The sequence below is a fragment of the Mustela nivalis genome (genome assembly GCF_964662115.1).
Source record: "Mustela nivalis genome assembly, chromosome: 15".
Taxonomy (NCBI): domain Eukaryota; kingdom Metazoa; phylum Chordata; class Mammalia; order Carnivora; family Mustelidae; genus Mustela; species Mustela nivalis.
In genome coordinates, this window is record NC_139034.1 from 77,788,780 (window position 1) to 77,810,640 (window position 21,861).

General features: G+C 40.9%; 1 protein-coding gene across 2 annotated transcripts in view; it reads left to right on the forward strand.

Moving 5' to 3' along the window:
• The window catches only part of UBAC2 (UBA domain containing 2), a 160,975-nt gene that overhangs the window by 11,373 nt on the left and 127,741 nt on the right, over positions 1–21,861 (forward strand). For both annotated transcript variants that reach the window (XM_082700827.1, XM_082700828.1), the window contains exons 2-4: positions 17,805–17,932; positions 20,118–20,237; positions 20,773–20,882. In XM_082700827.1, the coding sequence (XP_082556953.1) occupies positions 17,805–17,932; positions 20,118–20,237; positions 20,773–20,882 (358 nt within the window). The remainder of the gene's footprint in view (positions 1–17,804; positions 17,933–20,117; positions 20,238–20,772; positions 20,883–21,861) is intronic.

Sequence of the window (21,861 nt, forward strand, 5' to 3'; positions counted from 1 at the left end):
TTTAACCCTCATTTAAATTATGATTATAAATGAGAATTGTAATTTAACCTTCATTTAAATCATTATTCTCTTTCCCAGATACTTCTCTTAAGATTTTTAAGTTGCAGTGCCATTGTTCTCAGACATTTCCCAGTGTTAGGGTATCTTAGTCCCTTGCATGTAACACAGAGTGGAAAAAGCACAGTACTCTTCGGAAAGTGTTCTGAAGCTATGTGTGTTCCTAATGTTGTCAGCCATACTGTTTCTTAAGGACTGAGGAGGCCAATGAGCACTTCTGAGACCCTTAGTGGTCCTGCAACAAAGAGATTTAACTTTACTAACTCTTTGATTCTAAGACTTACTGGGAATGGTTTTCATTGTTCTAACATTTGGAAACTGTGAGGAAGAAACATAAAATTTCATGTCATTGTACTGCCCAGACTTCATCCCTGTTTACATATTGGTACTATGTAAATGTTTTCACCTATATGTACATGTACAAACATTTTTTTAATTAATATATAACATACTATTTGTTTCAGGGGTACAGGTCTGTGATTCATCAGTCTTACACAATACTTAGCACTCACCATAGCACATACCCTCCCCAATATCCATCACCCAGCCACCCCCTCCCTCCCATCTGCCTGCACTCTGGCAGTCCTCAGTTTGTTCCTTGAGATTAAGAGTCCCTTATGGTTTGTCTCCCTCTCTGGTTTTGTCTTATTTCACTTTTCCCTCCCTTCCACTATGACCCTGTCTCTTGTTTCTCAGCTTCCTCATATAAGTGAGATCATATGATAATTGTCTTTCTCTGATTGACTTATTTCACTTAGCATATTACACTCTAGTTCCATCCACGTCATAGAAGATGATAAGATTTCATTTTTGATGGCTGCATGATATTCCACTGTGTGTGTGTGTGTGTGTGTGTGTGTGTGTGTGTGTGCGCGCGCGCGCGCCTGCGTGCACGTCTGCACGCATCACATCTTCTTTATCCATTCATCAGTTGATGGACATCTAGGCTCTTTCCATAGTCTGGCTGTTGTGGGCATTGCTGCTATAAACATTGGGGTGCACCTGCCCCTTCAGATCACTACATTTGTATCTTTGTGGTAAATACCCAGTAGTGTGATTGCTGGGTCATAGGGAGCTCTATTTGCATCTTTTTAAGGAACTTTCATACTGTTTTCCAGAGTGGCTGCACCAGCTTGCATTCCCACCAACAGTGTAGGAAGGTTCCCCTTTCTCCACATCCTCACCAACATCTGTCATTTCCTGACTTGTTAATTTTTGAAAGCAAAATTGGACCTGTATGCAGTTTCATATTTTGCTTTCTTCATTTAATCTCTTTAAATGAATTTGCCTCATATCATTAACATGTTCAAAGCTGACTTCTAATACTGTTTTGTTTTGCCTTATTACAAAACTGAAACATCCTTGCTGCCAAAAAATTTAAAAACTATATAAATCAGTGTGGAAAGGCAGAGTCCCATATAATTATACTTCCACTTAAATAACCATCATTATAGTTCAGTGCTCAAACTTTTAGACTTTTTCCAGGCAAGTGTCTCCCTGTATATTCTTTTCTCTCTCACACATGTACACATGTGTATGTGTATGTGTGATTTTACACAGACATGGCATTCAAATATGCATTTTGTTGGGTCCCCCCAAATTAGCTACAGAATCATGACTTTGAAAGGTTATAGCATGTTATATTAAAGCATTTTCCCATTTAAACAATGTTGTGGTGAACATCTTTACAGTTATTGATCATATCTTTGACTTCATCCTGAAGAGATCATCACAGAGACACCTGGGTGGCTCACTCACTTCAGGGTCCAACTCTTGATTTTGGCTCAGGTCATGATCTCAGGGTCCTGGGATCAAGCCTCCACATCAGGCTGCTTGCTCAGTGGGGAGTCTGCTTGAGATTCTCTCCCTCACCCTCTCCTTCCATCCCTATGCATTCTCTCTCTAAAATTAATAACTCTTTTAAAAAAAATGATCATAAATGTGGAATTACAGGATTAGAGGAAAGAAACATTTTAAAGCTGATCTGTATTGCTGATCCTTCCAGAAAGGATGTATCACTTAACACTTTTCAGAAGCATATCTTTCTCACCAAACTAGTAACAGTGGAACATGATAAGTTAAAATAACTTTTGCCACTTGAGAGATGAAAAAATGGCATTTTATTATTGCCCTAATCTGCATTTCTTTGAATTTCTGGGAAAGTGAACTTTTTTCCTCTTTCATTTTTACGGGTCATTTTAATAATATTTTTTGGAACAGATTTGACTGTTTATGTACTTTGCCCATTTTTTTTTTCCTACTGGAATATTAGTATTTTATTAAGTTGATTTATAAAAGCCTTTAAGGGCATTATTATTTGTCTTGGTGTATATTACAAATATTTTAACCACTTGTCAGTTGCTTTTCAATTTTTTTCATATAAACTTTTTCATTCTTATATAAGTCATTAAAATAAAGGAATTTAGCTCATAAATTTTATTAGGCCAAATTCTTTATCAGGTTCTAGGCCTCTGAGATCTGTTGAATATTCATCTAACATTTTTTGTATCTTTTTACCTAATTATGAAGGTACTATACACTACTGCTACAAATTTGAATAGCCTAGGAGAGGAAAAAATGAAATGTGAAATTCTCTCTCAGTGCCAGCAATGGTATGGAATATATTCTTATAGATTGTTTCCCCCATGAATTATGTGTGTTTGTATTTAATATGAATAACGTAAGCATGGGTAACAAAAAAATTAAGGGTATAATTTGAATTCTCCTTACTAGGAGTAACCACTTTTAAGTTCCTTTTTCTTTGCTACTTCTATTTATAACTACTGTTATAGCTTTAAATGATATATTTATGCTTCTACTAATTTGTTAACTACTGGTTCTGTTTACAGATTCCCCATAAAGAAAGATGAGGGTTTCCCATACCTCCAACATCTCCTTCATCTTTTAGTTTTCTTTTGGTTACTCCTTGAGGTGGTTACCCATTAAGGTGATTACCTTTATGATTTTTTTTTTAAAGATTTTATTTATTTATCAGAGAGAGAGAGGGGAGAGAGCAAGCACAGGCAGACAGAATGTCAGGCAGAGGCAGAGGGAGAAGCAGGCTCCCCGCCGAGCAAGGAGCCTGATGTGGGACTCGATCCCAGGACACTGGGATCATGACCTGAGCCGAAGGCAGCTGCTTAACCAACTGAGCCACCCAGGCGTCCCTACCTTTATGATTTTAAATAATGGAGGAAACCCCTTTCTGTGATTTATCAATTTTTGGCACGATCAGTAGACTCTGCCATGATGATGAGAAACTAGACCACGGGCATGTGCGCCTCTTCTCTCCTCTGGTTCCTGGTTTGTGTTCTGGATATGCTGGTGTGTCTACAGTCTGTTCTTTAATGGTAATGTAGCCTTCCATGCATTGTCAGTTAGTTGATTTTTATGTAGAAAACGAAAACCAATAGCCCTATTTATGTTATTATGGTTGTATATTTGTGGTAGAACCGAGATGTGTGATTGGAGTCAGAAGGAAAAAGAGCCCAGGTCAGAAAGCCTGTGCTGTTTCAAGGAGTCTCTTAATTCCTTCTGGTAGTTCTTCACTACTTTAAGTTCATCTCAACTACTGCTGTTTCTTGAATCTTGCATCATTTTCTTCTTGGCTTCCTCTGTTTTATTCCCTGATGCTGGGGACACTCTCCTGGAGTTAACTTTCATGCAGAGGACACAGGTAGTGAACTTTTTGCATACTTGCTTGGCCATCCTTGTATGTAGTGAAAGAGAATTCGTAAGTAGCTGGCGTGGGTTTCCTCTCTGTATGTGGGTAGGTCTTTGTCCCCATGAGGCCCATACCTTAAATGTCAGGGCTCACTGTAGGCTCTGTTCAAGCATGTGAAGCATGTGGATCAGCTGGTTTCTGTACAGGAGGCATTGGGGCAAGGCATGGTGAGAAGCTGGCGCAGTCAGCGGAATTAGGTGGGCTTGGCACTTTCCATGAATTTTACTCCTGAGTAAACCCTCCTGCCACCCGCTGTCCCAACTGCCTGTCACCCGTCTGCTGCCATCTGCTTTGGGAGTTTGACGTTGCCCCAAGCTCTTCTCTACTTTTTCTCTACTTTTCGGGGTCCTCCTGAAGTAGTTAGCTCGCTTTCTCTGGAGAGCATTTCTTAGATTTTATTTTGGGGGTAAAGCCTTTCTTCCAGCTGGGGTGGCCGAGTGAATGGCGATGTGTGGGAAGAAATGTGAGAGAGCATGTCTGGGGGTGAGCTTTGGCAGAAGGGCCTGCTGGCCCCCCTGGCCCATTGCACATGTGGGATTTATACTGCGGGGCGTGGTTGAAACAGGATGTGGGTCCAGCATGAGGTGTCACTGAAACAAAGGTAGGGGAAGGACTCCCTTTCAGAAAGTTCTTTTTTGTCTTGATTGTATCAAAGAACAAGTCTCCGTCGTTGCTAGTCTGAAGTACCTCTCTGATCTTCTTAGTTTCCTACCTTAGCAGAGAGCAGGAGGCAGGCCCAGGTCTTTCTGTCAGCAATAAAATCAGCTAGAATTTTTAAAAAGTGTGTTTATTTTTGTTGTTACCACCTGCTGATGACAAAGTGACACCCGTTTGCCACTTACTGTGATAATACTAAGTTTCAGTTAAAATATCTTTATTTAACTAAATCATAGTAAGGTGATTTAAAGAAAATAGTGCATAATAGGATAGGCGATACTGGGATATAGCAAAAATTGTGGTACTGTAATGGGAATGATTGAAGTTTGAGAAACCCTCTATTCTAGTGAGTATTTTATATTATTCTGATTCTTGGTGCTCGTGCTTCTCCCTAGGTCCTGGTATTTATTGATTAGTTCCCTGGACTCATTTGGAAGGAGACATTTTTTCTGGTGTTTTGAAGGTTGTTTTATTTCAGTATAACTTTAGAAGGGAGGAAAGGTGGACAGGTATATGAATCTGTCATCTTGAACTGAAATTTTATCTAGCTGTCTTTTTGGTTTCATTGCTTTTATTTGATATTTTTTTTTTTTTTAGTCTGTTTAGAACCAGTTTTAGTGCCTAGAGTTTAAGTGAGGCTTTCTGTCCCCATCAGCGAGGCAACCTCGGTAAGGGGGTTAGAGATGTTGGTCTCATGCCTGCTCACGCAGAGTAGGTGCCCAAAGGCCATGTACAAGTCCAGATGAATGGATTTTAAATTTGGTTCTCTTGTGCTTTTCCACCAGACATGAGTGGAAGAGGTTCATTGGAGATTTAAAGTCAGACTTGGGTTTCTCCACCTTGTGGATGTATGTTCTGTTTGCATCTTTTCCCAAAATAGACCCATTTAGCCTGTGTTAAACATCTGCTGAGTTGATCACTCCCTTTTCCATTTGTCTTAGATGTTCTAGTGTGTATCTTTGTAGCTGTGGTACCTTCCTTGTCACCCTACTTTGGCTCATTGGGTCTTTGAACAGGTAGAACCGTCTGTGGCTTGTCAGGAAGCGGTTACTGGCCACACTTGCCTCGTGCTTGGCCTTTACAGCTCAGGCCTCTATCAAATTAGCATCTCTCAGACAGACGTCACCTCTCCGGTGATTGTCTCGGCCAGGCTTTGAGAGCTGGCAGGCCACACGGCTGTGTCTTGCTGGATTCGTGTGTTGGTGGTCAGGGTACCGGGGCAGGGAGGAGAGTTTCTTTCCCACCATTTTAAAGCTGGAGTATTGAAGACAGAAATCCAGATTTTGCTTGTATCAGGCAACATGGAGACTGAACTGTCACGTGACACAAATCTACTGGTCATGCACTTTCTGCCATCTACCTCCCCCGCTTCCCTGATCTCTGCCCTGCCTCTTTAGGCACTTGAACAGATTTCCTTTCCAATAACCACACATTTTCCCCTTTTTAAAATTATTTTTTTCCCCTTATGGTTTATTGCAGGGTTCAGAACTATCCACAGATTCACCTTTTCAGAGTCGTTCATACTGTTGAATAATTATCCCCTGTGCATAACATAGTTTTCTTCTTTTGGCTTTTAAAATTATTTCATTGTAATTGTATTCTCTAATTAGCACTTTTTAAAAATTTAATTTAATTTAATTTATTTATTTGACAGAGACCACAAGTAGGTAGAGAAGCAGGCAGAGAGAGGAAGAGGAGCGGGCTCCCTGCTGAGCAGAGAGCCAGATGCGGGGCTCGATCCCACGATCCTGGGATCATGACCTGAGCTGAAGGCAGAGGCTTTAACCCACTGAGCCACCCAGGCGCCCCAGTATTCTCTAATTAGCACTTTTAACAATTACCACATTTTATGCTTATTGAAAGGCTTAATGTTGTTATTGTTGTTGTTTTTGAAAAGCTTAATGTTTGTATAAAGTCTTCCTAAGAAGGATAAACCTGAGGAGTGTCGAGCATAGGGGCTGGGCTGAAGTAAAAGCTTAGGTGACTGATGCCATCGTTGGTGACCTGCAGATTTGGCACGCTTTCCCCTAGCACGTAGGCCTTTGTGTTAGGCTGTGTTTTAGAACTTGTTTTTAAATTTTATTGCTCTCCCCCCCTCCCGCCCCCAACTCTTGCTGTCTAAATATTTTAGATATAGAATACGTTTTTGTATCTAGAGGGGAAGTTCTACTTGTGTTTTTGTCGTCATTTTCTGGAAATTCTTCATCTTTTCTCCTTTTCATTTCCCGGTGAATTTTACGAGCCCTGGTCCAGTAATGAGTGCTTCTGGGTTGTCCTCGTGAGCCAGGCAGTCTGCCCGGCTGTTGGGTGACCTCTGTGAGGAGCAGTCAGTGCGACACGTGCCCAGTTCCTTGAATTCTCCTCTGTACAGGAGGGTGAATGCGGATGGCTTACAGCGTTTCACTTTTGAACATTATAAGGAAATGAATGTGACAGAAATAAAGTTGGAATCTTTTGATTCCCAGGCAGTTTTATGGAAGTCTTTGTTGAGATGTCACCTGAAGGCACTTGTTCCTCCCTAACTTGGACACTGAGCATAAATTTTGCTGAGTTTTCTTCCAGGAGGCTCGTAGGTCCAAAGGATCAACGATGATGGAAGCAGAAGGCGGCCGTTGCCGTGCACGGGTTATTGTGCTTTTCCTGGACTTCCGTGCTTACTTTTGCTCTAGCCTCTTTTTGATGAAAAACTTATAAGTCACTTCATGAGACACCATTCTTGTGGAACCCTGAGAAGTTTACCAAATAGTCAAGTGGTCAGAAGTAGGAAAACCGGTAGGATAGGCTATGGTGGCCTCTCCGCTCTGCGGTGTGAACCACAGTGGGGTTTTTGACGCGTGTATTTTTACATGACTGACTTGTGGGACGGCACAGTGGCCGGGCTGCTGCCTTTCTCTCCCCCCGGTCCCACCCCTGCTCTCTTCAGCTGTGATGCTTCTGTAACAGCCCACATGGCTAAGCTTTGCAAGACCTGTGGTTAATGTCTTCAGTGCGGAAAAGATGCTTTTTTTTATTCAGGTCAGGTTCACATGATACAAAATTCACCATTTCATAGTGTTCAGTTACTGATGTCCGGTGCCTTCATGTTGCTGTGCAGTCATTACCATTCACTGTCTAATTACAGAACAATTTTTATTGTTCTGACCCAAAAGAAACCCAGTGCCCACTTTAAGCGATCACTCTCCATTCCCTTCTCCCTTCCTCTGACAACCGCTAATGGGCTTTCTGTCTCTGTGGATGTTTCAGTGCTGAGCATTATTTGTAAATGGAATCGTGCCTCATGTTGCTTTCATGGCTGCCTTCTTTCGCTTAGCATGATGTCCTCAGGGTCCATCCGTACTGTAGCACATATCAGTGCTTCATGCCTTTGCTGACTAATATTCTCCTGGAAGGATAGACCAAGATTTTGTTTATCCATTCATCTGTTGATGAACATTTGGGGGTTGTTTCCAGTCTTTGGCTATTACGACCGTGCTCTGTGCATATTTAGATTTTATTTTTGAAGATTTTAATTATTTATTTGACAGACAGAGATCACAAGTAGGCAGAGAGGCAGGCAGAGAGAAAGTGGTGGGGGAAGCAGGCTCCCCACTGAGCAGAGAGCCCCATGCGGGTCTCAATCCCAGGACCCTGGGATCATGCCCCGAGCCGAAGGCAGAGGCTTTAACCTACTGAGCCACCCAGGTGCCTCCATACTTAGATTTTTGCTTGAACATTTGTTTTCAGTTCTCTTGGGTATATAACGAGGAGTAGATTTGCTGGCTTATATGGTAATTCTGTGTTTAACTTTTTGAGGAACCAAAAAGATAATATGTAAAGTACTAAAAATAGTAATAATGAAAATCTCTTTGGACCATGGACCATGCTGTCAAGATACCATATTTCCTTATTCTATATTAGAAAACCCTTCCCCACCCTTTCGAGTCCATGTAGAACTAGGTTTAAATCTCAACCCCTCAACTAACTTGCTGTAACCGTGAGCAACTTATTTAACCTTTCTTAGCCCATTTTTCACCTAGAGTATAAAGAGAAGTAATTGCTGCCTCATGGTTACAGTAAGCAGTCACTGAGGTGGTATTAACGCAGAAAGTGCTTTTTAAAACACAGCCCCTGGCCTAAGTAATCCATATATACTGTAATAATTATTTTAGGATAATACATGGTCACCAAAGCCTGAATGCTGTTCATTGCCACAAGGAGATACCTGTGTACTTTGGTCATACCAGAGGTGAATGACCTAAAAGAAATACCTTAACCTTTGTTGTTTTACCTTGGCCACAGGTGTTTTGCTTCTTTACTTTTAGATTAATATATTGTCTGTTATTCTCAAAATTTGTAGCATCTCTGTTTTCAGACGTAATAGGATCTGTTGCAGAGAAGTGACTTTTTTTTTTTTTTTTAAACTTTCATTTGATCACTGGGTGCTTCATACATGAACCACTTCCTGGCTCTACTCACAGAGAAGTCAGAAGATTGCTAATGACTTGCCTTATCTCAGCGTGTAGGGATTTAATGAAACTTTTTACTCAATTAGTAGCTAAACAAAAATCATTTTTTCTAAGTCTTAAAATAGATTTTTATTTTAAAAAATTTGAATCTCCTATGAAGAGCTCATTCAGAGATTACCACTGGTAATATTTTGATAGATTCTTTTAAAAACCCATGTGCTATTTACGTACTATTTTTAAAAAATATTGTATGATAATATTGCTAGTGATATTTCGCACTTGCTATTTAGGAACAGTTTTCCAAGGCGTGAAATAGTTTTCTGCTACTTAACATTGAATATTATTACATTTTATGGATAGAACATAATTTACCCATTTTCCTAGTGGACAATCATGTTGTTTCTGGTCTTTTTACTGTTATAAACATTGCTGTGATGAGCATCTTTGTAGCAAAACCTTTGTACACATCCATGATAAAGTTTGGGCTGAATTCTTAGGTAAACATAAACTTTTTTAGATTAGAGGGTTTATATATATTTTAAAACTTTTGATCAGTTCAGCATTCAGTTCAGCATGAGTAAGTACCCATTGCTCTGTGTCGTACCCTCCCCCACCTGCAGTCTTTTTATCTCCATTCTCAGTGGCATTTGCTTTAGTTACACAGGGCACCACTTTAATTTCTATTACTGTTGTGTGTGACTCTATATGTCTTCCCCTTAAAACCTCCCATCCAGGTGAAAATCCCCTGTAGCCCTGGAGCTCTGCGGGGTGCAGTGTGAAGCAGTTTTGTCCAGGTGTGGACCTGGCTCTGCCTCTCCCTCGCCAGTACAGCAGATGTCTTACCTTGCACAGCATTTCAGGGCACGCAGCCTCCCCCCGAGCCCGTATGTTTCTACAGTCTTGCTGGGTTAGCCAGACTGGTTTGGTTTGCTTGTTTGCCTGGTCCTCCCATGGAGCTTCTTTTCTTGGGCCGTGCTAGACTGTTGAGGGATGATGGATAAAAATGCTTTTCTGTTTCTTCTCTGGGTGATGGTACTGAGATGCATTCATAAGGCTTCTTGGAAAATCCTGAGGAAGCAAGCACTTGTCAGGAACATCTGTCACTCATAGTGGTGGCCAACTCAATGATGCGTCCTTACACTCACTCTCCCTCCCTGTTTGACTACCCATGTCCTTCATTCCTGCTCCCTGCGATCACATTCCAAGTGAACTGTCTGCCTATAAACCTTTGTCTCTCCCTTCACTTTCCCTGGAACCCAGGCTAAGACATTTTGTAAACACAGATGGGTAGCTTCTCTTTGAGTCACAGTTTTCTCGTGTTTGAGTTTGGAGAGGGTAGGTTCTACCTCACATCATTCGTTCACCAAATACGCTGAAACACTATGATGTGCCAGGTGCTATTCTGGGTTTGGGGATTGAGCAAGATGAACAAGAACCCTGCCTTCATAGAGTTCATATTCTGGTAAAGGAGACAGACAAATAAGCAAACAAGAATTTCAAATAGTGAAAAAATGCTATAAAGTAAATAAAACAGCATGATGTGCTCCAGAGCACTGATGTCATGAGAGAAAGCTAGTCTGAGGAGATGCTGTTTGAAATGGGGACAGAATGATGAGGATCAGCTGGACTTGGGAAGAACATTTGGGGTAGAGGGAGTAACAGGTGTTAAGGTCCTGAGGTGTGAGTGTCTGGGACAAGGTAGTATGCATAAAATATTATATATAATACCTTGCACTTGGTAAGTGCTCAGTACGTGTTGGATAGGATTAGTAGTAAGATTTGATCGAGGAGGTAGCCTGTCATTAACTGCACAGCAGTAAGTGGCCAATTTTGCCTTATAAGTTGACAAAAATTGCTTTGTAGAATAAGCAGATAATTGTACAGAGTGTAAGTAGAGTTATGTGGTATATTTTTCTTTATTGATATGATGAAGTACATTGATTTGCTTTGCATTCCTGGTATAAACTTCACTTGGTTGTGATGTTTTATCCTTTCTCTCTGTAGCTGGATTCGGTTTGCTAAATTTTTTTTTTTTTTTAAAGAATTTTGCATTCCTGTTCCTAAGAAATATTGGTCTGTTATTTTAATGCCTTTGTCTGGTTTTGGTATCAGTGTAACGTTGGCTTCATAAAATGAATTAGAAGTGTTCTCTTCTTTGTGTTGGAAGCGTTTTTGTGGGATTGGTACTCTTTACCCTTTAAATACTTGGTAGAATTCTTCAGTGAAGCCATTAGGCTTCACTGAATCCCCAAACCTAGAGTTTTCTTTGTTGGAAGACTTTTAACTGAGAAATTCAGTTTCTTCATTTCTGTAGGACTATTCAAGATATCCATTTCCTTTTGAGTGAGCTTTGGTAGATTGTATCTTCCAAGGAATTTGTTTTGCCTAAGTTGTCAAATTAAGGGATTAAATGTTATTTTTAATATTCCCTTATCCTTTCAAAAATTATTTGTGATTAAAAAGTGCATACATAAAATTTACCATTTTAACCACTTTTAAGTGTACAGTCCTCTGGCATGAAGTACATTGTACAATGTTGTGCAACCCCTTCTTATCCTATGATGTCTGTGGGATCTATTCTGATATCCCCTCCTTTATTCCTGATATTGGTACTTATGTTTTCTTTTCTGCTCAGTCCTCCTAGAGGTGTATCAATTTCATTGATCTTCTCAAAGAATCAGCTTTCAGTTTTATTGGTTTTTTTCTATTATATTTTGATTTTTCTTTTTCATTGATTTTTGCCCATATGTTATTTATTTTGATCTGCTTGCTTAGGGTTTAATTCCTTTTCTATTTTTTAAAAGAGCTTGTCGCCTACATCATCATTTGAGACCCTTCCTTCCCTATAAAGCATTTAATGCTATAAATTTTCCTCTAAGCACTGCTTTATTTTTAGGCCACAAATTTTACTTAGTTGTACTTTCACTTTTCATTGTCTTTAACACATATCGTAATTTCCCTTGTCACTCCCTGTTTGACCTAAATATTATTTTAGAACTGTGTTATTTAGGGACGCCTGGGTGGTTCAGTTGGTTAAGCATCTGACTTCCGCCCAGGTCTCATGATCTAAGGGCCCTGGAATCCATCCCTGTGTTGGGCCCTGTGCTCAGCAGGGAGTCTACTTCTCCCTCTGCCCCTCCCCGCACTCATTTTTTTTTTTTCTCTCTCTTTTTCTCTGTCTTTCAAATAAATAAATAAATACAATCTTAAGAAAAAAGTGTGTTAATTTTCAAAATTTGGGGGGATTTTTCATCCATCTTTCTGTTTTCTAGTTTAATTCTTGTATAGTCAGGGAACATACTTTGTATGATTTTAATTTCTTTATATTTATTGAGATGCATTTTATGCCCCAAAATATGATCTTTCTTGGGGAATGTTCTATGTACACTTGAAAAAAAATGAAATTTGCTGATTTTGGGTGGAATGTTCTATGAAAGTCCATCACATCAAAGTGATGGATTTTTTTTTTAAGTCTTACGTATTTTCATTGATTTCCATAACAGCATATCATAGACTGCCTGGCTTAAACAACAGAGATTTATATTCTCACAGGTCAGAAGACTAGAAGTCCAAAATCAAGGTGTTGGCAAGTTTTTCCTGAGGCCTCCTTCCTTGGCATGTGGGTGGCTGTCTCCATGTGTTCATGTGGTCTTTTCTATGTGCATCACTGGTGTCTCTTCTTCTTATATGGACAGGTTGGGTTAGGTCCCTACCTTTATGACTTCACTTAGCTTTACCTGTTTAAAGCCTCCATTTCCACATATAGTCACATTGAGGGTTGGGTGCATGAATTTGGGGGGAACATAGTTCAGTCCATAACACTGATTTTATGTCTACTTACATTATTGATAACTGACAGAAGTGCTGAAGTATCCAACTGTATTTGTGGATTTATTGGTTTCTCTTTTTAGTTCTGTCAGTTTTTGCTTTGTGTATTTTGAAGTTCTTTCTCAGCTTTCAAATACTGTGATTCACTGTGTGCCCCCACCCCCTGTTTTATTATGAACATTTTCAAACATGCTTAAAGTTGAAAGAATGGTACAGTGAATATCATATACCTACAACTGAGATTCTACAGTTAACATTTTCTTATATTTTTTGAATCACATAGCCATCCCTCTATTTATTTCATCAATTCTTTTTTCTGTTTTTTAAGTAGGCTCCATGCCCAGTGTGGAGGCCGACACAGGGCCTTATTAACTCATGACCCTGATATCAAGACCTGAGCTGAGATCAAGAGTTGGATGTTCAACCCACTGAGCCAGCCAAGGGTCCCAATGTATCTTACTTTTTGGTGCATTTCAAAAAATTTGTAGCTACTTTATCTCTAAACACATAAGTATATATATTATTAATGAATTTAATAATTGTAATTATTTAAGTTCCTTTGTTTTTGTTTTTGTTTTTTTTATCTCATTTAGAGATCATGAGTTGATCAGTAAGTCTTGCTGTCCATAGTAATGCTGTGTGCTTAGCCTGTGGTGTGGGACTTCTTGGACATTTGTATTTTGTCACTTTCTGCATAGACTTTGGAGGCCTGATTTTTGCTCATCTTAAGAAGAGGACTTAAAAAAAAAAAAGAGCACTTCATGGTAGAGTTATCCGATTTAAGTTACCAGATCTGTATTTTTAGGGGTTTGTTTAGGCCTGGATGGAATTAAAATGGTTGTATAAATAGGATCAGTTATTCATTCAGTAATTATCTTATTTCTTTTTAGTCTTGATTTTTAATTGTGGTAAAATATACATAACCTAAAATCGACATTTCAGCCATTCTTAAGTGTACAGATCTGTGGCATTAAGTACATTCATACTGTCGTGCATCTCTAGAACTCTTTTCACCTTGCAAAACTGAAACCCTGTACCCACTGAACAGCTCCCTCTTCCTTCCTCCCCCATCCCGGGCCACCACCATTCTACTTCGGGCTCTATGAGTGTGACTACTTAGGTACTTCATGTAGTGGAGTCATACGGTATTTATCTTTTTGTGTCTGGCTTGTCTCACTCAGGATAATGTCTGAAAAGTGTATCTGAAATACAATCCATAGTGTAGCATGTGCCAGAGTTTCCTTCCTTTTTAAGACAGAATACTATTCCACTATGTGTGTATTCCACATTTTGTTTATCAGGCCATCCAAGGATGGACACTGGGGTGGCTTCCACTAGTGTTCATACCTCAGTCGCCTTCCATTACACACTTACTGAGTGCCATAATGGGCTTGATTCTGTTCTCAGCATGGGAGACTCTGTGGCTGTGAGTGTCCCAGACAGAGTTGCTGCCTTCAAGAAGCGATCCACGAAGAAACACATTTCTTGATTCTGAATTGCATTTTTCATGTTTTAGTGTTTCTAACATTGGGTGTCCTTTATAATTAATAACATCTGGGATTTTATAAGGCAGTGTTTCTTTTTTAGTGACACCTAAAATAATGGTGTGTCTTACAGTCATTTCGAATCATAGATTTGATGAGTTGAATTTAATAAGTCAGTTGCTGATAAGTGCTATGAAAAAAGGTAATCCAAAGTTAGTTACATGGGGTGGTCACAAATAAGGTGACATTTGAGCAAAGTACATGTTCAGTTTGGTTGATTCTTTTTTTCTTTTTCAGAGCAGGACTTCCTCCCTGAAAGATGCAGTGTGCTGGTTCACGTTCTGGTGCAAACTCTGTACCTCAGTGTGGGCTGCTAGCAGTCTGCGAGAGGGTAGAGCCCTAACAGTGGGGATAGGGATGGGGGTTGGGAGTATTTTGCAAGATGGGCCCGGATCTTGTCTGCATGGGAAGGGCAAGGGTGATGATTTTCCATCTTAGTAACTGGCAGCAGTGTTTCCAGTTTTGCTCAGAACAAAAACTTTGGAGTCATTTTTGACTTTTCCCTTTGCCCATACTTTACACCCTGTCAGCCAGCAGATCCTGCCTGCAGTGCCTCCAGAGCGCATCCCAATTCTGACCACTCTGACCAGCCCCACCTAAACCGCCGCGGGCCAGGCCATCTTCATCCCTTGCCTGGGTTATCATGATAGCCTCCTAATGGGTCCCCTTTCTTCTATATGTGCCTTCCCGTAATCTCGTCTCCATGTAGCAGGTGAAGTGGTTCTTGAAAACATGTCTGATCGTGTTATTCCTGTCCTTAGATCCCCCCAGAGCATCCTGTCACTTGTATAGGGAAGGGTAATGTCCGTGTTTGCCTACAGGGCTCTGCTCCGTCCGCGCCCCCTCTTCTCTGACCTTCTGTCCCACCTCTCCGCCTCCTTCTGCTTTTGCTCCTCCCTGCCTCTGGCAGTCCGGCTGCTTCCTGATCATATCGAGCATCTTCCTGTCTCAGAGCATTTGTGCTCGCTCCTTCTTCTGCCGGAAGGACAGTTCCCAGCGGTCTGCAGGGCCCATTTCTCAGGTCCCTTCGCAAGTCTTACATATCAGAAGGGCCTTCCGGTCACCCTGTATAAAATAGTACCCTTCTTTCCCACCAGCACTGGGTTTTCCCGTAAGTCAGGGTGGGTTAGGTTATGCTGCAGTAGCAAACAGCTGCAAAGTATTGCGGGCCTAAAACCACAAGATCTGTTTCTCACTGAGGGGAGCCTTCTGTTTCCAGTCCCCTAGGCGGTCTACTCCATATCTTCTTCACCTCTGGGATCCGCTCGCCCAGCTCCCTCCGTTAGCATCCACAGAGGGAAATGCTATCCACTGCTTTTCAGCTATCTCCCTGGAAGTGACATCTGTCACACTGACTTGGCCAAAGCAAGTCATGTTGTCATACCGAACGTCAGCTAGGGGCCGTATGAGTGGCTCAGCGATCTTATCACGGGTCTGGAAAGAGAACAGGGACTCCCTGGTGGCTAGTACAGACACGCTTTTTATCCTGCTTAATTTTTTTTTTTTTTTAAGATTTTGTTTATTTATTTGACAGAGATTACAAGTAGGCAGAGACAGGCAGAGAGAGATAGGAGGAAGCAGGCTTCCCTGTCAAGCAGAGAGCCCCATGTGGGGCTCGGTCCCAGGACCCTGAGATCATGACCTGAGCCGAAGGCAGAGGCTTTAACCCACTGAGCCACCCAGGCGCCCCAATCCTGCTTAATTTTTCTCTAGCATTTATTTCCCTCTGACATAAACATATTTAACCTAGTCTTGTGTATTTTCTTTTCTCTCCTTTCTAGACCACAAAGGAGGGGGGCTTTGTCCATCATTAATGCTGTACCCCAGGGGCATGGGATAATGTGTGGTCGATCAGAAGTGCTTATTCATGTTCAGGAATGATGGGGAATGACGCCAGCCAAGCATTTGCTTCTTCGCTTGGCGACGCGTAAGCCAGGCTGGGAGTGTGGAGCAGGGAGGGTGGAGGGGAGAGGGGGAGATGGTGTGAAATGAGAAGTGGGAGAAAAGCAGTAGAATTACTGGTCGGTGGGGAGCGTCCGCTGAGATTTGAGACCATGAACCTGCAGGAGATCTAGCAGCTCAGCTCTGTGACTTCTTCCAAGAACATCCATTTGCCCCAGGCTGGCAGGGCAGAGGCAGGAATGAACGTCGGGGCCCATTTCACAAGATGAGGTGGAAGCCCAGGTTGAAGAAGGAAATGGGGTCCTCGCTGCCCCTTCAGGGCGCAGCTGCATCACCGCTGCTCCAGCTTCCACCCTGTTGGAAAGATCCCAGAGCTCGCCTGTCCCGAGGAAGCCCTTCCTCCTGGCTGGTGGGAGCGGTGGCAGGAGCCGACTCCTCTGTTGGCATTCTTTCCTTCCTTAGCTTCTCCTACACTTTTGAGGTAGCCTCTCTTCCCTTCGTTTTACAGGTGAGCAGAACAGAAGCGTCAGGATAGAATTTAGGTTGGTCAAGCTCGCAGCCCCGGTGCTCTCCTGTACTTCTGAGGGGCGAGGCCACGAGGAGCACTCTTAGTTTTTAGATTCCCTGGAGCCTTGGTTGCATCTGAGTCAGGAAGACGGTATGCAGCTACCTTACTAGTGGTTCCATGTAGATGTTTGCAAGACCTCACCAGAGAGGAAACAGTTGGTCTATTTTTATATACTTAAAACGGGTGCAATAACCACATTACCAACTGTAACTAGTGAATTCACTCCCAGGGAATTTCTTGTGAATACAGCTAAAGTGTACTTCACACGATCTGAGAATGGTGCCATTGGTGATTCTTTCCTGTGGTCTTACCTGTTGATGATCTGAACATTTCATAGGTGTGGGGATCTGCCCTGGCTCTGTGGCCACTGTAGAGAACAGAAGGGAGGTGATCTCTCGGGCATTTTCAGCGTGATCAGGAAGACAAAAGAAGTGTGAAACCCTGACTATTCAAATGGTACCTGGAAACAAGGGTGCAGAGTGGGGGCAAAGCCCATGGGGCTAAAATGCTTCACTGAGACTGATGGAGGGAAGTGGAAACTGAGCTGGAGCTTGGAGGCTGCGTGAGACTTAGACAAGGTTCTCCAGTGGAAAGCCGACTAGGGCCCCGGCGGTGACCCTCGCACAAAATCTCGGCATGCCACTGCAGGCAGCATAGTTGGCACTTCTAATTGCTTTTTTAATTTTTTGGAAAAAATGTTAATGTGTGCGCATCTCATGCGTGCTCAGGAATGAACTCATTTTGGTAGGAAACCTAGTCCTCTATTTCTTCAACTTTGGTGACCGTTTCTGAAAAGTATTCTGTGAAAGTTCCTGGCTGTAAACTTGGTTTGGTCTCATGAGAGCCAAATGACCGTGAACCCCTGCCAGCAAGTTCCACTTGTTTTCCAGTGCTCTTTGATCACTTCCCTCTGCAGGTGGAGGTTTTGGAGATAGACACTAATACGAATTCAATTCTGGAGTTTGTGAACGTTGTCTTCATTCTAATCCAAAGGAAGTGAATTCTCTTGCTTTTCACCCAAGTGGTTTTTTAAATCTTAGAATCAGTCATTCTGAAAGATGTTTTCTTTTTCCCTCTAGATAAGGCACCTCTGTCTAAGGGTCTTCTGCTGGTGCCCAGTGCCCTGTCCCTTTTGCTAGCCCTCCTCCTGCCGCACTGCCAGAGGTTCTTCGTGTATGACCTCCAAGCTGTCAAGGACGACTTCCAGGTGAGCTCTGCTAATGGGCCTTTGTGAGGAGAAAGGCAGAATCTTTTCTTGGTGGGCTATTTTTTCTTTTCTGCTGTTCTTCTTTCTTTTCTGCTCTTCGTCCCTCAAAGCCTCTAAATTTTTAAGAAATACTATTTATTTTTTAATACTCCATCAGCAAGTGAATTTTCTAGTTGTATTTATTAATATTTGCAGGAATGCCGGTTGTAATGAAGCAGTTGCAGTGTTTCCTTTTACTGGTAGGCACATCTCACATTCACTTCTTACTCACAGAAATGCAGTTTACAGCTTCAAAAGAAAAGCAGTGTTAAATCTGTTTTAATTATGATTAGTGTGCATTCTTAACGTTTTTAAAAGCAATTTTGTGCTTAGCATTTCTAAACTTTATATTCCCAATCTTGAGTATTGATTAGATGATCTAAGCTCTTCCAGCGCTAACAGACTGTAACTCCATGAGTTACTTTGTAGTGGCGGTTATATCAAGTAGGAAATTTCCCTTGGGTTTTTATTTCTGGGAAGAGCAGAACTCTGTGGCTTTTGAAATTATGGGCTAATCTCTTTGAAGGTGCTGGGTCTTGGCTGTGAGTGGAGCTTAAAGGGATGTTTGGCACCAGCTCTAGCATGGGGCTGTCCCCACACCACCAGGCAATTCCTGGGGACCAGCTGGGTGCTCTACAGTTCAACTAAGTCCTGACTCCGTCCACCTGGCGGCAGCATCAGATCCCCCAGGTGAAGGCTTCAGTCCCACAAGGCTGCCCGCCCTGCCCCCATGCTAGTTGCAAAGCCAAGGTCACTACCTGTGCCTCTGACTTGCTAGCAGCAGATTAGAGATTACCATGCTCTCCCCCTCGGATATGAGATGCCAGTTGCAGGTCCAGGTTGTTCCTGGTACTTAGGACTGATTGGCTTTAAATCAGAGCTTCCCATGACCCCCTCCTTAGGTTTGATGAATTTGTTAGGGTGACTTTCAGAACTCAGAGAAACATTTTACTGCTGGATTACCTGTTTATCGTCAAAGGGTGGGATAAAGAACACAGATCAATGTCCAGATGGAAGAGGAGGACACAGAGCTTCCATGGTCTCTCTGAGGTGCCTTGGGCTCACCAGTCTGGGAGCTCCCTGAACCCTGGCCTTCTGGATGTTAATGGAGGCTTCATGAAATCATTGGCCATTGGCAGCTGATCCTACCTCGAGCCCCTCCCTGTTCCCTCTTAGGTAGGTCAGAGGGTGGGGCTGAAAGTTCCAACCCTCTAATCCCAAGGTTGGTTCCCCTGGCAACCAGCCCCCGCTCTTTGGTGCATCTAAAAGTCACACATTGACACACACAAAAGACACCTTCCTCGCTTTCATCAGTTAGGGAATTCAAAGGATTTTAAGAGCTCTGTACCAGAAATGAGCGAAAACCAAATCTGATTTCTTATTATAAGGTACAATATCACAGGGTGTTAGTGCAAACTGTGGTATATAACCTGCTACCTTTCCTTTGCTAAATATTCGATTAGCCTTTTTAAGCAAAATATTCTACTTCTGGAACACTGACGTCTTTTCTTCATGGTGAAGTAATTAATGCCTTTGCTCATATTGGCTTTATCAAGTTCCTCTGAAAGGCTTTCAGTTATTTATCCAAATTACTGCTTTCTGTCAGAATAGAATATTGCTTCCCTCTCGTTTCAGTTGCTATAATGCACTTCTGGACCCTGGCTGCACATTAGAATCACCTTAATAAACTAAACACACGCACGCACGCACGCAAGCACGCGCGCACTGATGCCAAGACCTCACCCTAGACCAGTCAGGTTGAAAAATCTCGTGGTAGGCCTAAACACTGGTGTACTTAAAAACAAAAAAAAACTCAGGGGATTCTAGTCTGCAGCCAGCCCTGAGAACCACTGCTGTGAGGGAATAGAAGGTCCTTTGGCCTCAAGTTGGTACCTGTCTGATTTGGGGGATTGATTTGGTTTAGCTGGCCACATAGGCGGGGTCCCCTTCTTATGTGCTGCTTTCTGGGCACCTGTGCTGTAAGGTGGGACCTGCCTACATGGGGGAGTTTTCCTTTCATGTGCATGTCATTAATTTATCAAATTAGGGTATTAAAATTAAGCAGTATGACATAAATGTAATAAATTTGCTAAGGCACAAACCTGAACAAATCCTACTCATTATTCTTTTTTAAATCCCCATTTAGATTTGGAGGTTGATATGTGGAAGAATAATTTGCCTTGATTTGAAAGATACTTTCTGCAGTAGTCTGCTTATTTATAATTTTAGGATATTTGAAAGAAGATATGGAAGCAGAAAATTTGCAGTAAGTTTTTATGTATTTTCCTTTTGCTGTTTAGGTTAGGGAAAAAAGTATTTTGTTTTCTTATTTTTAAATAGTTTTATTTTGCTAAGCTTAGTGTTATTATTAACAGCTATCTTCTAATTACATGATCCTCTGACTGATTTGAATCGTGCTTATTAGCCAAAGAAAAATTTTCAGTTTGAGCCACTTGCATGATAAAATGATAATGATAATAGAAAATATCAGGTGTGAGTGGCTAATAAAAATTTTTATTAGGATTTTTACTTCAATAAAATTTTAATTGCTTATTGTGCTTAATGATTTGTGTGTTACTTGTTAAAAATAAATCATGCTATAAATGTCTTTTGTTTTTACCATACTTAGAAATTATGAAAATATTAATGCATTTGACCAATATGGCTTTACTCCCCTATTTTGAAAACCCTGTGCTACTAATAAAAACAAATTAAAAAAATGTACCTGAGTTCCTTTTAATTAAATAAATGTTAGTTTATTTTTTGAACTTTCAGTAAAGTTCTTCCTGTTTTATTTTTAGTCCTTTTTGCTGGGTTCCTGGGTTTTGTCGGTTTTGGTTGACTTCATTCTCGTTGAGGCCGTGTGGTATTTCTTTGGTATTGCTGCAGCCGGAAATCTGCCTTCTGGATTGTAAGTAGCTCTCAAAGATTAGCTTAATAATGAGTTAAATCTGATTTAAGTTTTTGTACATGAAAGTCAGTTAAAGAATATTTTAAACTCTAAATGTAGTAAAATTGACTTTTGGGGTAAAAAAAATCCAATGTATACTTAATCACATTTTCATTATGTTCTTGAAACAGAATCCATATTATACTTATTCCTTTTTTCAGCTTTGAAATATTTTAGAGAATTTTTAGTGAATGTTCTCTTTTGGTCCAGAAGGTAGAATTAGTTTTGTATTTTATGATGAAATTTTGTCTCTAGTTTTATGAATTAACAAAATTTAGATTAGATTTGGAAACAATTTGTCTGAAGTTAAGCCTCTGAAGAATGATGTTTTTTAAATTGGTATTTTATAGTCAGCTTGCAATAGCCAGCCTGTGTGTGTGTGTGTGTGTGTGTGTGTGTGTGTGTATGTGTATGTGTGTATGATTTCGTATTGTGTTGATCTTTAAAAACAAGACAAAACATGTATTAGCTTATGAAATAACTAGTATCTGAAAGTAGTTAGCACATATAAATGACCTTAAAGCGTCTTGGAATTAAGTTCTGAGAAATAAGATACTATGAAATACAGTTATCAGATATTTAAAATTCTGTGTATAATAACTTCTGCCTTATTTTAATTTAGCAATGTGTTTTTAGAGAACTGTTCGGGACTGAAAGTATCTTAATTCAGAGTCACTTACATAGTTAGTGATCTAATAGCCTTCACCCTTATGTTCATATTTATGGTGTAGCCTTTGTGGGATTTACTTAATTATAGTTGCACTCATTAATTGAGGGTTGACCATTAGCTTTTTAAAAAATGTGTGATTCTGAATGATATCTGAATGGAGACAGATAAATTTCTGTGTCATAATTGTTATGCTGTTTTTGTTGAGTTCCACTGGTTATGATTTTAATTAGATGGAGGAGTTTAAGTTGACCCTTCTGCCGTTGTGGAAAA